At 50.2% G+C, this 14841-nt stretch overlaps 2 protein-coding genes across 2 annotated transcripts in view; one reads left to right on the top strand and one right to left on the bottom strand.

Moving 5' to 3' along the window:
• The window catches only part of KHK (ketohexokinase), a 10971-nt gene extending 2630 nt beyond the window's left edge, over positions 1 to 8341 (top strand). The window contains exons 2-9 of the mRNA XM_042780687.1: positions 1224 to 1340; positions 3302 to 3436; positions 3625 to 3759; positions 5557 to 5629; positions 6320 to 6466; positions 7787 to 7875; positions 8012 to 8169; positions 8256 to 8341. Of these exons, the coding sequence (XP_042636621.1) occupies positions 1224 to 1340; positions 3302 to 3436; positions 3625 to 3759; positions 5557 to 5629; positions 6320 to 6466; positions 7787 to 7875; positions 8012 to 8169; positions 8256 to 8341 (940 nt within the window). The remainder of the gene's footprint in view (positions 1 to 1223; positions 1341 to 3301; positions 3437 to 3624; positions 3760 to 5556; positions 5630 to 6319; positions 6467 to 7786; positions 7876 to 8011; positions 8170 to 8255) is intronic.
• Positions 8342 to 9691: 1350 nt separating this feature from the next.
• CGREF1 (cell growth regulator with EF-hand domain 1) lies at positions 9692 to 12361 on the bottom strand. Its single transcript, XM_042780688.1, has 5 exons — positions 12276 to 12361; positions 10767 to 10832; positions 10613 to 10683; positions 10388 to 10512; positions 9692 to 10186 (listed from the first exon to the last, which is right to left on the bottom strand). The coding sequence occupies exons 1-5, from the start codon at positions 12359 to 12361 to the stop codon at positions 9692 to 9694; spliced, it is 843 nt and encodes a 280-aa protein (XP_042636622.1).
• Between the last annotated feature and the right edge of the window lie 2480 nt (positions 12362 to 14841).

Genomic DNA, 14841 nt, shown 5'->3' with positions numbered 1-14841 from the left:
AGGATTGCCCAACCTTCCTTCCGAGGAGTGGCTGGTGGGTTTGAACCGCCAGCCTTCTGGTGAGCAGTCAAGTGCTTTAGCCACTATGCTACCAGAGCTCAGTCTAATAGTTTAACCATTGCACCACCAGAGCTCCTTCTTGTTTGGAAAGTACAGAGTAAATATCAGTGGTTTTGGAAGTCAGGAGATCTGGGTTCTTAGATCAGTTTTGTCATTAACTATTGTGATCGTGAACAAGTTGGATTTCTCTAAGCTACTATTTTCTTCTTGGCATGAAACTTTCTCCAAAGCTCAAAGCTTAGAAAATGTTTGACTCTTTACGGATCAGTATGCTTCCTTCCTAATGAAATCATGTTCCCCTTTCCTAAGGTTGAAGGGAACCTCAGGGTGAAGTTTGTGTACAGATAAGCCTAGCCCTAAAATTCTAGTTATTTCTTTGAGTTAGTGGTCCTTGGTATTTTTTTGGAACTAGTAGGATAGAAATAACCTGCAGTATTAACTCACAGTATTACTGGAGCACAAATGAGAAATCATTAAAGTGCTTTGACTGTATATGTGTATGTTATTATATTTGTTGTCGATGATGACAAAGAATTCCTTCAGGTGTATCTTAAGTTAGTTTCCTTTGGTTAGATTTTCAGTAAAGATGGAGAAAAACTGGTTTCAGCCAATAATTTTTTTTAACCTTTGACATTTTAAAAGCTCCCCCCTGCTTCTGAAATGACCACAGTGTTGGGGTTTGCGCTTCTGTTCTATCCATTTTAATCTGTGGGTATTATTGCATTAGCGCTCCTAAGATAGGTGTAAGTGCTACATCTGACACCTTTAGGAAAAGGCCCTTAAACTCTGAGGTCCTTGGAGCTGATACAGGAGGAGGTTGTTAGTACAGACAAGTAGGAGCGCTCTTACTGGGGAAAAGGTGGGTCATCATAAACCAAGGAGGAGATTACCCAGAGGGAGTGGGGCCCTCACATTGTGATGGACCTCATTGAGTGGTTTCCTGATACTGTCAATAGAAATGGGAAGGCAGAAAGTAATCACTGTGAATTTGAATTTAGCTTGGGCTGGGGAGACAGACCTCGGCTTCAGTCAAGCCACTCCCCTTGTCTGAGCCTCAGCTACCACACCTAGAGAACAGGGAGCTAGCCCTGAGGGGGCTCTCGGCTTTTACACTGTGATTGGATTAGCCTGCTGGGCCTGCAGTGATTTCCTGTGCTTTGCAGGTGCCTGTCGCAGAGATGGCAGCGTGGAGGCAATGCATCCAACTCCTGTACTGTTCTTTCCCTGCTGGGAGCCCCCTGCGCCTTCATGGGCTCTCTGGCCCCTGGCCATGTTGCCGAGTGAGTTGAGGAAGAAGCACAGGGGAGGCCTGCCTAGAGGGTGGGGGGAGAAGAGGACATCTTCACCCTGGGAGAGTGGGTATCAGGAATGGGTTTGTGGCCACCAGAAATGGGTGGGAGGGGGCGGAGTGGAGTCCCAGGATCCCAGACCCTTATCTGTTATTCAGGTGTTAATGATGCTTCTGTTAAGGTTTCATTTCTACAGCTCGTTTGCTTGGCCACTCTCTGGAACCTGCTTAAGCTTCCCCACCTTCTCCTACCTTGCTTCCTACAGACTGTATGCAGTGGATTTGACTTTGCCCTTATTCAGTCCCTTGTCCTGGCTGTGTTTGAGGCAGGAGGCAATTAGGGACATGCTGTATCCACCCCTCCCTCAGGGATACCCAGTGTCCAGGGGCCCAGAGACCAGCCCACAGTTTACTTCCCAGTGGAGAGGGCAAAGCATCCAGCTAAGGACATCCCAAAGCCACCTGCTAAAGCTGGGCCTAGGAGCCATGCCTCCAGCGCACTGGCTGTCAAGGCCACGGTTTGTAAGCAGCCACGTGCTTTCTCCATGTTGGCTGCGGCAAGGACCCAAAAGCCCTTTGACCGACTACTGACTAAGCAAGCATTTATCAGGGGGTGAGGCCCACACTTTGCCCACTGTGGGCACTGGGGCAGGTTGCCAAGTTGCTGGTCTGTGAAACACAGCCCTTTGAACTCATTTGAGGGGGGCTGCTGCTGGAGCCCAGCACCTGAGCCACAGCCAAACTCCCCCACTTTGAACTGGCACCAAGCAGGTAAGTCAAGGACCTACCCCATGAGATGGGACAGGGCTTGAAGCCAGTGGCCAATCAGTTAGTTCAATAGCCCCCTTCCTGCTGGAGGCAGGCCTGTGGCTCTTAGTTAGTACAGTGGATCCTCCTTTATGTAACAATCAAGCCAACAGGTGGCCCATTCTGAATTCTCATTTGTTCACCAAACGTTGAATGAGCATCTACCATGTGTCAGGCACTCAGGTGCAAAAAGTTGTCTGGCAAATCAAACCATATATTCAATGCTCTGAGAAGTCTACTATTTAAAGGACCCTTGAGGTGTTCAACAAGGTGTATGCTCTGACTTGTCACCTTTATACAAACCTGGCTTGCCAGGCTTAAAGTGAGATCCAGCTACAGTGAGAATAGCCTGGATGCGTGATAGCTGAACTGTTGGGCAGAGTTGCCAGCTCTTGGGCACAGAAAACACCATTTCCAGAGAGGGGTTCCTTATTCTTCTGCTGGCCCAGTCTTCTTGAAGGGATGCCGGTGGGATCACTGATTGGATGGGATTCTGGGAAAGAGTCCTGGACCAGGCCCATATTGAACGGCACCAGGCACTTGGAGCCAGCTAACTGCCCTGGAGGGGTACCTTTGCTACAGGAGGAGAGGGTAGTGGGGAGCATGATGGAGGCAGTGTAAGAATGAGAAGAATCCCAGCTGTAGGACTGGAAGGGACTTCAGAGAGACAAGTATATGGGGATGAGCATGCAGAGGGCAGCTGGGGGGCAAAGTACCACCTTGGTGATTAATTATTAATTCTTCTTGGGCCTTGCATAAAAACTCACCCAGGCCTCTACCTGCATGGTTCAAATGGATACAGAGTCTAGGCCCCATATCTACCCCTGTCTAGCTTTATGAACTAAAGAAGTGTTTTTCCATCTTGAGATGGTCAGAAGGACAGGGTCAGGGTTGGAGCTGCTCAGTCAGGTCCTAAAAGAATGTCACTTGGTGTTTCTGTGAGTTCCAGGCTGTGCTCCTGCCTTTCCTGTCCTCTTGCACAGCCTATGACCCTTCCAGGACTGGACTCTCATTTCCAGGTCCCTCCTAGTCTTTCTCCATTTGCACCCCTGCCTTTCAGGGTCCCTAGTGGCCCTACCAGCTATCCTCCACTCCCCACAACCCTTGTCGAACTGCACCTTCCTCTGGGTTACTCCGCTCTGGCAGTTTTGTCCTGGATGATCTCCGCCGCTATTCTGTGGACCTACGCTACACGGTCTTTCAGACCATGGGCTCTGTCCCTATCTCTACGGTCATCATCAACGAGGCCAATGGCAGCCGCACCATCCTACACGCCTATAGGTTCGTATATTTGTCTGCGCCTCATCGGCTGCCGCCGCTGTCACTAAACTCCAAGAACAGGTCCCTTCTTTTTCCAGAGGCCTCAAGTTCTCCAGCACCTCCTCCCCACTCCTGTGAGAGGTCTAGGCCACTTGTAAGCTCTAATCCGTATCTCCTTGCCCTTTCCCTGGCTCGGGCTCCACCTCAAGTTTCCTGGTGGCTGACTTCAGGCAGCGGGGTGTGGACGTGTCTCAGGTGGCCTGGCAGAGCAAGGGGGAGACCCCCTGCTCTTGCTGCATCGTCAACAACTCTAATGGCTCCCGTACCATTGTGCTCTACGACACGTAAGGCCCCTGGCCTCAACCTGCCACAGCCCACCAATCATTTCACAGCCTCACTCACCACTGTGGGCGTCCTGAATGCCCACTCTCTGCAGGCTCTCTCTTTTCCAGAAATTGCCCCCATGCCAAAGTGTTCGATGATTTTTGAATTGTTTTCAATTAGGGGAGAAGTGAGGTGGGAAGCAATGAGCTTTGCTCTGCTTGGCAACTTGGCCTTGTTCAGCACCAAGGATGGGCAGGCAGGCCTGTACAAAATGTAATTTATGATGTGATTCCTCTGTAATCAGCAGCCTTGGTGCAGGGAGGTGGGGGGAGACTGTTCTCAGGACAGAGGGGTGGAGGTTGTGAGTCAAACCGTCTCAAGGGCAAGAGGGCCCACTTGGATTTCCAGGATCAGCCCCAGAGTTGTCAGCCTGCAGCATGGCACCAAGGAGCTGAGACTCAGATGTTCAAAGGAGATGAGTCACCCAAAGGCCCAAGGATAATGAAGCCAGACCAAATACTCCACACACGATTTGCAGCCATTGCTGGAGGAGAGGGAAAGCAGATCAGGGTCAGCAGATCAGGGCTGTCTTATGTGTGTGTGTATGCGTCCATCCTTTCAGGGTCCCAAGTTACTAGGGAAAGGGCCTGTGGGTCTAGATGTTTTCTCATCCCCTCTGAAGAATCTCTGAGGTTTAGCTTACTGAGGACCTAGTACATTCCAGGTACTGTGTTAGGGCTGGGAGGGACCAAGCCCAGCTGCATTGGGGCCCAGGGTGTCCCTACTACCTGGCATGACCACTAGACCTGGGGAAGAAAGACAGTTACCCCAGGACAAGCTTAATGACCAACTCTGGGCTCCATGTGTCCCAGTGAGTGGGCAGGCATATGTGCTAGAGATAACTTTCAGATGGGGCAATCCTATTCATGTGCCCATTAAGCAACAATCTGTAGCAACTTTGATCAAGGACATGACAAGGGTATTCACAGGAAGTGAGGGAGAGATGTGAGAAGAAATGTTTATTGGTTGCCAGCCTCACTCGAGGCATTTTCACAGTTACCTCCAATTCCAGTAGCTTGTGAGGCTACAGGTTTGAGCCCCATTTATCTCAGAAAGGCTGAGGTCACACAGCTAGTTAAGCAGACAAAAGATTGGGCCACAGAGTACAGGTGGGAAGACAATGGCCATGGGTAGGTCTCTGGCCAAGAAGAGGGAGAGGCAGACCCTTTCCCAGGATTCCGTGCCTAAACCAAATATGAACTCATCCTCATCAGGGTTGTGACGCAGCCTGCCAAATTCAGGACAGTGGTGCCATAGGCAGTCGCAATACTGGGATGCTAAAAGTGAGTAAGGTTGGACCGGAGCTCTGGGCAGTGGCCAGAGCAGCTGGGCACTGCATGCTGGGAGCTGCATTTGCTGCAGGCAAGGAGAATTTTGGGAATTGTAGTCTCTAGTGCTCCTAGAGTATTCTGGGAGCTGTGGTCTCCAAGGCACAGAGGGCCTTGACCCCTTGACATTTGTCGCAGCTGAATATACCATTGGATAATCTCAGTCGGAAATGCAGGATCACCTGTCTGGCAGGGAGGGGCAGCCTAGCAAATTGCCTTCAGGCCCCTGTAGGTGTTTAGTTTCGGGAGTTTAGCTTAGGACAGGGCCTATGCTGGAGCTGAGCCTGAGACTCCTGTGCTATAGATCCAGCTTCCTGCCATGCTGCAGGTGGCGCCAGGCAGAGGGTTCCCCGGTGCCAGTTAGAGATCCTGGCCCTGGCTGACCTCACTGTGCTCCTCCTCTGTCCTTTCCATCTCATGGCCGCCTAGGAACCTGCCAGATGTGTCTGCTGAGGACTTTGAGAAGGTTGATCTGACGCGATTCAAGTGGATCCACATTGAGGCAAGCACTGCCCTACCTGTATTTCAAGCACTTTACCTTGCCAGCCCTGTCCACTGTTTTCCCTCTTTTGGTTTCTTCAAACTAGGAAGTACTTAAGAAATAACTGAATCCAACCTTCCTCAACCCCTTCTCCATCCTCCCTCATGTTTTTAGATGAGAAACTAAGATCTAGGAACATTAGGCATCATGCTCAAGGTCACCCAGCAGAATGCCGGCACAGCTGGCTCCAAGCAAAGCCCAGTGCTTGCTATGTTATTGGCTGCCCCATCTCTGCCAGTAGCCTGGCTCTGTAGGATAGTTGACCTCTAGGGCAGCAGGAATGAGAGGGCCTGACCTAACTCCAAATCAAGGGAACTAGGACCTTCGTTCCAAAAAAGGAATTTTGGAGTCTGGGTGGGAGGAAACCTATAGATGTCCTGAGTTCTGATCCTAGTCTTATCATTTAGTTTATTGTAGGTCCTTGGGAAAGTCTCTTTTACTCTTAGTGACCTCTTCAGTGAGATGGGAGGGCTGGTCCATAAGGTCTCCAAGGCCTATGATGACTCTAGAATTTTGTGACTTGGGATGGAGTTCTAGCCCAGCTTCCTCGGCCCCTCTCCCTCTTCACCCAGAATTCCAGCTGGGAGGGAAGAATGAGCGAAATAGGCCGGGCAATGCCCAGCTGGTCCTGAGCTGCCTGCCCTGCCCCAGGGCCGGAACGCATTGGAGCAGGTGAAGATGCTGCGGCGGATAGAGCAGCACAATGCCAGGCAGCCTCCGGAGCAGAAGATCCGAGTATCTGTGGAGGTGGAGAAGCCCCGGGAGGAGATATTCCAGCTGTTTGGCTATGGAGATGTGGTGAGCGCCCCACACAGCCTTCTTGCCACATACAGCACAGCAGCTCATTCTTAAAGAGAGCCCAAGAGTCGTCTTCTCCTGCCTACCACCCTTGGAATGGCAACTCCTGACTTCATGGTGTTGGAAGATGGGGGTAAAGCAGAGAGGCAGACCTCCAGCTTTGGGCTCCTGTCCAGGCCTCAGCAGTGGCCAAAGAGTAGAATTTCTCCATCCCACATGGATGCAGGAGTGTAAGGGTAGGCAGAAGGCTGGGACAAGGCCAAGATAGCCTCAGGGTTCTCCTGTCTGCAAGCATCTCCTCTCTGGGCCTCCTCAGTCTTCTCCTCTGTAGAATGAACTGTTCTCTGAAGTTTGTTCCATGTAGGTGGGTAGCAAGTTGTGGGAGTGGGGGGCGGGGTGAGGGGTGGGTGGGAAGGGAACTTGCACAAGGTAAATTTGGGCAGGACTAGGGTGTAGATGGAGTTTGAGTGATAATCCTAGTATCATAGCCCAAGCTGGTTGGAGACCAGACTACTCTGCCCTTTGGTTTTCACCCTGAATGTCTCTCTAAAAATGTGGATATCTGAGCTCCAGCCTCAAGTTTTTAATTTGATTGGTGAAGTGGAGCCTAGGCTTCAGTATTTTGTAACAAAACTTCCTTTGGGGAGTCTAAGGTGTAGTGGGTGTTGAGGGAGTTCTCGAACCTCTACGCCTTTATTTTACTGATGAAGAAACCAGACCTAGAGAGCAGAGTTATGTGAAGGGAAAAACAAAAACAAAACAAAAAACTCCTCTCCTCCAGCACAGTTTATCTTGGCAGTGGTGGATTTCACCCCAAGGTGGCACTCAAGGTTCTCTTTGTGTTTTCAAGTGAAGAAATTCACTGATCTCAGAACAAATAGTAAGTTGCCGTTTGAGTTGCCGTTTGACACCGCAGCCGTTTGACACCGCAGCCGACTCATGGCATCCCCACGTCAGAGTGTAACTGTGCTGCATAGGGTTTGCAGCGGCTGTATTTTAAAAGTAGATCTCCTTGCCTTTCTGAGGTGCTTCAGAGTGGAGCCTCCAACCTTCTGTTAGCATGCAAGCAGGTTAACTGTTTGCATTACCCTCAGAAACAGACCAGCACTCCTGTGCTGCAGTTCACGTGGTTGTATTCTATTTTTTTTGTTTTTTTTTTTAATGTGTTCCAGTGGGATAGTGCAATGCTATGTTGGGATTTATGTGGCCATGTTGAGGGAGTCTTTACAACATAGGGGCAACACTAGGCTGCTGCTGGTGAGGGGCAGAGCTGGGACTAGAATGAGAGCTGATCACCAGCCTCCCTTCCACCAATAACAGGTGTTTGTCAGCAAAGATGTGGCCAAGCACTTGGGGTTCCAGTCAGCCCCGGAAGCGCTGAGGGGCTTGTATGGCCGTGTGAGGAAAGGGTGAGCTGGGGCAACCCAGGAAGGGACCCGAGGGTATGAGGAGTGGGAGAACCTGAACTCTAGTCGTCTGTCCCCGGTGGGGGGTGGTTCTGGGGAAGAGATGGCTGACACCCCAGCTGAGCGGAGAGGCTTGCAGGGCTACACTTGTCTGTGCCTGGGCTGAGGAGGGTGCCGACGCCTTGGGCCCTGACGGACGGCTGATCCACTCGGAAGCTTTCTCCCCACCCCGGGTCGTGGATACTCTGGGGGCTGGAGACACCTTCAACGCCTCTGTCATCTTCAGCCTCTCCCAGGGTGAGTACCCCAACGGGAGGGGACAGAGCTGGAGCCCACCTCTGCCCCGAGACCAGAGTAACCCAGCTACATGTCCTTCCCTCTAGGGAAGAGTGTGCAGGAAGCACTGAGGTTTGGCTGCCAGGTAGCAGGCAAGAAATGTGGCCTACAGGGCTTTGATGGCATCGTGTGAGAGCCCTGTGGCAGGAGGAACTGGCTTACTGCCCTTCTCCTGGAGGCTGGCATCCAGGCTCTCCTGCTCCCCGAGAAGATGCAGACTACGGTGAAGACTGCCTGTGTCCCCCCACATCTCATCCTGTATAACCACAGAGCAAATAAACCTACCCCAGAGTCAGCCTCCTCTGTTAGTCTGTTTGTCCTTCTTAATGTCTGAACTGCTCTGGCTAGGGACTCCCTTCCCCAAATTAACCTCCCTGCCCAGGCCTGCACCCCAGTGCACCTTCCAAATGACCAGAAGTTATGAAGAAGCTCCTCTGGGCCCTGCTCTTTGCCAAAGACTCCACGCCCTTGGACCCAGGAGCCAAGAGTCCACATGGCTGAGCCAACTGTCCAGGCAGGGAGTGTACTCTGTGGTTTGGTGAGGCCATGATGGTCTAAAAATATCTTCCCCAGAAAGCCCATCCTTGGAGCCTGCCTTGTAGTTAAGGTGGTGCCTCAGCCACAGATGTGCCCAGGATACAGAGCATTGTGAGGGAGAACAGCTCCAGAGGAGGGCAGCTTGGAATTGGGGGCCAACATTAATATGGGAGTTGGGGCAGGGTGGGGAGAGTCATATAATGAGATAAAGAGCATGGAGCTTTGGAGTCAGAAAGATCTGAATTCAAATCTCCCACTTAATTAGGTGTGTAGGTAAGTGGGTGAGTTGCTTAACTTGACTATCCTCAGTTTCTACATTTGTCAAATGGAGCTAGTAATTCCACCTGGCCCACAGAATTATTGTGTGGATAAAATCAGATAATACATAAAATGCCCATCATGACAGCTGGTATGAACTAGTCTCTCAATAAATAATAGTTATTAATATTACAGGGTGGTGGGGAAGGCCTGCCCTTGCATTTGGCAGGGGTGGGGTGGGTGTGCGGAAGGAGCAGGAGGGTGTTGCGGCTCCAGGGACAGACAGCTTTCTTCACGGGGTTGTCTGCAGCTGGCTGTGGCCTAGCCCCACAGGCTTTGCTGTAGCTCAGTGCCACCAGGTGCTGGGAACACTGGGAAAGCTGAATCCCTGTCCTTTCAAGAGGCCTGTCCAGTTGCTGCCCCCTGTGCCCCTGTGGACATCTGCGCAGGCTAGGCCAGAGGATAGATGGCCAGGGGGATAAATTCATTCTGTTCTTTATTGGTTGTCTGGGCCCTAAAAGCTGACCCCCAACTTAGAGTCTCCCTGAGCTGCACAGAAAGTCTTGTCACCCCTCTGGAGCCAGGAAGGGGACACATGGGAGGCCCTCATCCCAACACACACACTCCCCCTGGGGGCTCGTGTTCTGGCACTGAGACTGTTAAGAGTACAAACCTGTGTACTCATGGTTTATATTTCATCATTCTCCAGCTGGATAGTATGGACCTCAAACTCCTGAGGGGCGTCCCTAGATGCCAGTGTTTCCCCTGGGAGCTCTTCTGCTTCCTCTGCAATGTTCTTGGCCTCTGCCTGCCCCGCAGCCTGCCCTCCGGGACCCAGGGCTTCAGTGTTCACCTCTGTCAGTCCCCCAGCCTCCCCTTCAGGACCTGGGGCTGCTGCTTCAGCCTTTCCTGGTCCCCCAGATTCTTGAGCAGGCTCTAAGGACACCCTGCTGGCCTCTGCCTGTTCCCCAGCTTCCCTGAGACTCAGGGCTTCTGGTATTTCTTGTCCTAATGGGCTTTTAGGCAACAGGGGCTGCCTTCCAATAGCATGTGGCTCCTGGGGAGTGGGGGCAAGGGGCCCTCTGGGGGCCTCTCCTGGGAAGTTGATGAGCTCTGCAGGAGTTATGAGCCCATCCCCATTCATGTCCTGGGTCTCCAGCACCTTGTCCACCACCAGGATCACCTGTGGGAGCACATCACACATCTATAGTGACCCAGGATGTTCTCAGGATCCCCTGCCCAACGCCCCTCACATCCCTGTCATGCAGGTTCTGAGCCCTCCTTTTACAGAGGCTCACCAAATAATCCATGGTGAGAAAGACAAAAGTCCCAAGGAGCTTGTCTCTTTCATGGGAGAAGGGCCCACCCCCATCAAGCAGTTTACCGGATTGGTGGATGGAGAGTCAGCAGCCTCAGGGGCCAGAGCTGCTGTCAACATGGACAACAGCTCCAGGCCATCCAGCTGTCCACTCTGGTCATAGTCGTGGAGGGCAAAGAGGTAGAGGAGAACTGAGGAGAAGAAGCTGAATCAGAAGAGGCATCAAGGGGCAGGTGGAGAAGGCAGGAATCAACGGGCTAGCCCCCAGTTCTGGCCACCCCAGCCCCTCACCCTGCTCCCGGCTCATGTGCTCTGGCTCCTCTTCCATCCTCTCTAGTCCCTTTAGGTAGCTCTGTAGGAGTCTGTCAGAAAGTGGAAAGTCAGCCCAGGAGAGACCAGGCTGCAGGCCCAGCCCTGGTCCAGGCCCCCAGCCCGGCCTACTCACCGAAGGTGCTCCTCGCCCGGCAGGAAGGGGTTGGGCAGGGGCTGCTGCAGCACTTCAGGCTGGGACCTGGAGGAGGAAGGAAAGGGGCAGCCCTGCAAATAGCCTCCCTGCAGGGCCCAGCACACTGGCCCTCCACCCCAAACCTTGGCAGACACAGTTCTTTCCCAAGAGCCAAAGGGAATTGCTCCTCAAAAACCCCAAAACCTAATAAGAAAGAGGCAGGCCCTTCTTGTCCCCTTAGAAGTAACACCTTACTCCCTCAAAGTGTTTTTGCAAGTTTTGCCTAACTTGGCTTAAATGAAAACTCAAAAATCCGCTTAATAGAGGCCACATATAGTAGATACCAGTTGGAGACCCAAGAAAGCAGCCCAGTGAGTGGCAGGACACTGGGGACCATGGCAGCTCTTCTATTTGGGTGCTGGGAAGCAAGGGGCAGGTCTCAGGCTGAGCTTAGTGGCCCTGCCCACTTTTATATAAGACCCGATTTGCTCCATGACAAAAAATTGTTTGTTTGTTTCCTATCAGAGGGCAGTTAATATGTTGGTTTGGGGAGTTTTAATCTGCTCAGGGTCTATGTGTCAGTCTTCAAGGCTCACATGTTTGCCCCAGTTCTGGACAGAACTACCTGTTTGTCCAAATCAGCCAGGCCTGCCACCACAGACAGTTAGCAGGAGTGGTTGCAGCAGCCCTTGCTGCTGCTACTGTATCTATCTCCACTCCTGCCCAGCATACCACTGCTTAGTATTAATAACTAGAACCTTGAGAAAGGTAGTTAAATATAATGGGCATGGCATGCTCATGAGCTCTATTTCTTATCAATAATCAAAATGGCCATGCTGTCCAGACAGCCGAAAGTCCACAGCTCAGTTTGTCTCCTTTGCTGTTTCCCCTTTTAGTTGTCAGCCACCAGTACAGTTGTCCGTGCCCCTTGAGGGGCAGGGCTGATTTTCAGTTAGTGTTCAGGTTCTAATACCATTTGTAAATATTAAAACCGCCCATGCTATCAGGATAGCTGAGTCTGCAGCTCTGTTTGTTTCCTTATTCACTGTTATCATTCAGGTTCTTCTACTGTTTGGTATTTAATCCACTTCTGTATCCTTCCTTTCAAAGCTCAGGGCTCCAGGGTTATCTTCTGTATCTGTGTCAACTGGTTTCTCTTTTCTTTGTTGAACAGGATTTGTATCCTTTCCCTGTCTATTCTGCCATCTTACCAGAAGTCTATGAGCACTGTTTCTTTGGGGTTCCACTATAAGGGGATCAGAGGACTGAAGCCTTTCCCTACTTATTAGTTCCTTCCTATGCATGATACCTCTTTGGAGCTGAGTTCCATGTTTCCAAATGAGTTCAGTATTGAGTTTCCACTTTGTGTAGGGCACTCTGAGAGGCACAGGACAAGAGGCTGGGGTGGGATACAGAGATTGGGGTGTACATCTCAGTGTCCTGCCTCCGTCAGGTTTCCTGGAGACTCCCTGCACCCAGTCTATGGCCCTCCCCTCATCATCCCATTACCTTGTGACTCCATCCTTAGGAGCAGCCTGACCCAGGGACAGAAGCAGCAGCAGCAGCACTAACACTCTCATCATCAAAGGTAGCATTCTTCCTTTAATTGGAACCAGGAACAGAGTTAGGGGGTCAGCAGGGAAAGGGGTGCTTTCCATAAGAATAGGAGATTAGCTGGGTTAGATAGCAATGCCTTCCTCTCCCTGCCTCTTCTCTGCAACCCAGGAGATAGGACTCCTGCTCAAGGGAGGAGTCACCCACAGACATGAGAGATCACCCAGGTTGGTGGGCTACACACTTGTTTCAGTGGTGAGACTCTTCAAAATACATCTTACTGCACATCTAGTAGATAAAGCACATAAAAGCATGGCCTCCCCATATGCTCCTCCCCCTTGCCCCTGCCAGCCCCCTGAAGTGCTCTGAGAAGTGCAATTTAAATGTGTATGACCTCTGGTAGCATAGTGGCTAAGTCACTTGCCTGCCAACCAGATGGCTGGCGGTTCAAATCCACCAGCCACTCCTCGGAAGGAAGGTTGGGCAATCCTACTATCCCCACTCCTCGGAAGGAAGGTTGGGCAATCCTACTATCCGTAGTGATACTGCCTCGGAAACCCAAGGAGGGGTCACTATGAGTCGGGGTCGACGACGGCACATAACAACAACATGACCTAGTTCCGGTCCACTCATTTTACAGATGAAGAAACCAGAGCAGAGAGCTTAAGAGGAAGGCCAGATTCAAAGACACAGGGAGTCTAGAAAAAGACTAACCAAGGCAGAGAGGGAAATAGATTTTTTTTTTCAATACCCATTGAAGAACAAACGGAAACAAGTTCAGACTCCTTGAACTAGGTCTAAATTCAGATACAGACTGAAAGCACAACAGATCAGCATCAACCCAACAGTGGTCCCAGGAATTGCTATTATGAAATGCAGTTAGAAAAACAAGATCCCAATATAAAAGAAAAAACAAAAATTTCTCCTTAAGCCTACATTGTGTAGGGCCATTTGCAAAAACGATCACTTGATTATATTAAAACTACGGTAAAATACAGAGAAGATTGAGCAAAAGCACAAGGAGTTTAGAACTGCCGCTAACTTGAAAGCTGGTAGTTTGAACCTACCTAGTGGCACTGCAGAAGAAAGGCCTGGTGACCTGCTCCCATAAAGGTTACAGCTGAGAAAACTCTAGGTGCAGTTCTGCTCTAACACATAGGGTTACCATGAATCCGACTTGACAGCAACAGGTTTAGTTTGGTTTGGGAGCAAAAGCACAGGGCACAAACCTTTCTGATTAGTCCCAGATGTGTGCACATATATTGTGAGTTCCAGAGGAAGCAGAAGTCCACCAAAGCCGAGGCCCAAGACCTCAAATCCATCTCTAGGAAGAAAAGTCATCAGATGCTTGATGGTTTAACACAGATTCTAGGAACCCTCTGAAATTGTTCCTACACGCTGGTTGTCACTGCATTTTCCTGAGGAAAGTGTTCATAGCTTTCAGCAAATTCCCAAAGAGTTCTGTAGCCCTAATAAGGTTCAGAATCACTAGAAGGGTGGACATCACCTTCCTAAGAGATGAAGGATAGATCAGGTGAGCATCCAGCTAACAGGAAGATAGACCAAAATTATGGGCCTGACACCAGTGGGAGCCTGGCTGTAGGCTGTGCCAGGAGAGTTGCCTTGAAGAATCAGCAAAACATGGAAGTTCACAAGAAGGTGAAACTTCCAAGGGCCATAGCAACGCTCTTCATTTTTCTGTGCATACAATTGGCGCCAACAGATATAGTGAGTATACATAGTTTGTTGGTGTCCATAATAAATGTGGAGTACTTCTATTTCTGGCAATAGGCAGCTGGAAATTTTGGAGAAAATGGTACTCCTGTTACAAAATGTGTCAAAGTGCATGATAAATGCATAGTTAAGTGCATTAGAAAGTAAGAGAGATCCCCAGTGGCCAAGTGGGTGCTGGTGCTAAAGCTGCCCTAAAGGTGTTCACAAAGATTGTCTACCTTTATTTGTTGTGCTCAGGAGAGAAGCCAAGGTCTTGGAATCATCCAAGATAGACAATTGGAACTGAGATCTCCATATGATACAATATGATACGTGATATGATGTGATAGCCAATGAAATGTCCAGTGAAAATCACTTACAAAGTGGGTAAAAATAATACTGACTTTGAAAAAAACACATTGAGTTGGCAAGAAAGCAAGAAAGTCTTAGAATTTCTTCATTCCCTGCATAAAGCACAGTGAAAATGGTACTACTGGGGAAAATGTGAGCTTGAAGTCAGTTTTTGCCTTAAGAATATCTGCTAAACCACGAGTAGCAACAGGGATCTTAAAAGCTTGCAAGCAGCCATCTAGATGCAATGATGGGTCTCTCCTCGTCCACAGCAAAGAATGAAGAAAACCAAAGATTCATGGAAGCAATTAGTCCAAGCAACTGGTACACCATGTGATCCTCAGCCTTTATGATCAGAACTAGATGGTGCCCAGTTACCACTGTCAACCACTCAGAGGGGGATCTATGTAGGAGATGCTGGATAGACTGGGAAAACAATGTGGAACAAAACTCAAAA

The sequence above is a fragment of the Orycteropus afer genome, unplaced genomic scaffold (assembly GCF_000298275.1).
Source record: "Orycteropus afer afer isolate SDZICR_OR568_19922 unplaced genomic scaffold, OryAfe1.0 scaffold00054, whole genome shotgun sequence".
In the NCBI taxonomy this organism is placed as follows: Eukaryota; Metazoa; Chordata; class Mammalia; order Tubulidentata; family Orycteropodidae; genus Orycteropus; species Orycteropus afer.
This window is presented reverse-complemented; position numbering and strand designations above follow the sequence as displayed.

Bases quoted from the DNA above. Each gene is read 5' to 3' on its own strand.
- CGREF1 (XM_042780688.1), bottom strand. From the start codon at position 12,361: ATGCTACCTTTGATGATGAGAGTGTTAGTGCTGCTGCTGCTGCTTCTG. The intron at 10,833-12,275 runs GTAATGGGATGA...TTCCTCCTCCAG, and splicing joins CCTAAGGATGGAGTCACAAG to GTCCCAGCCTGAAGTGCTGC. The intron at 10,513-10,612 runs GTGAGGGGCTGG...TCTTCTCCTCAG, and splicing joins GCACATGAGCCGGGAGCAGG to TTCTCCTCTACCTCTTTGCC.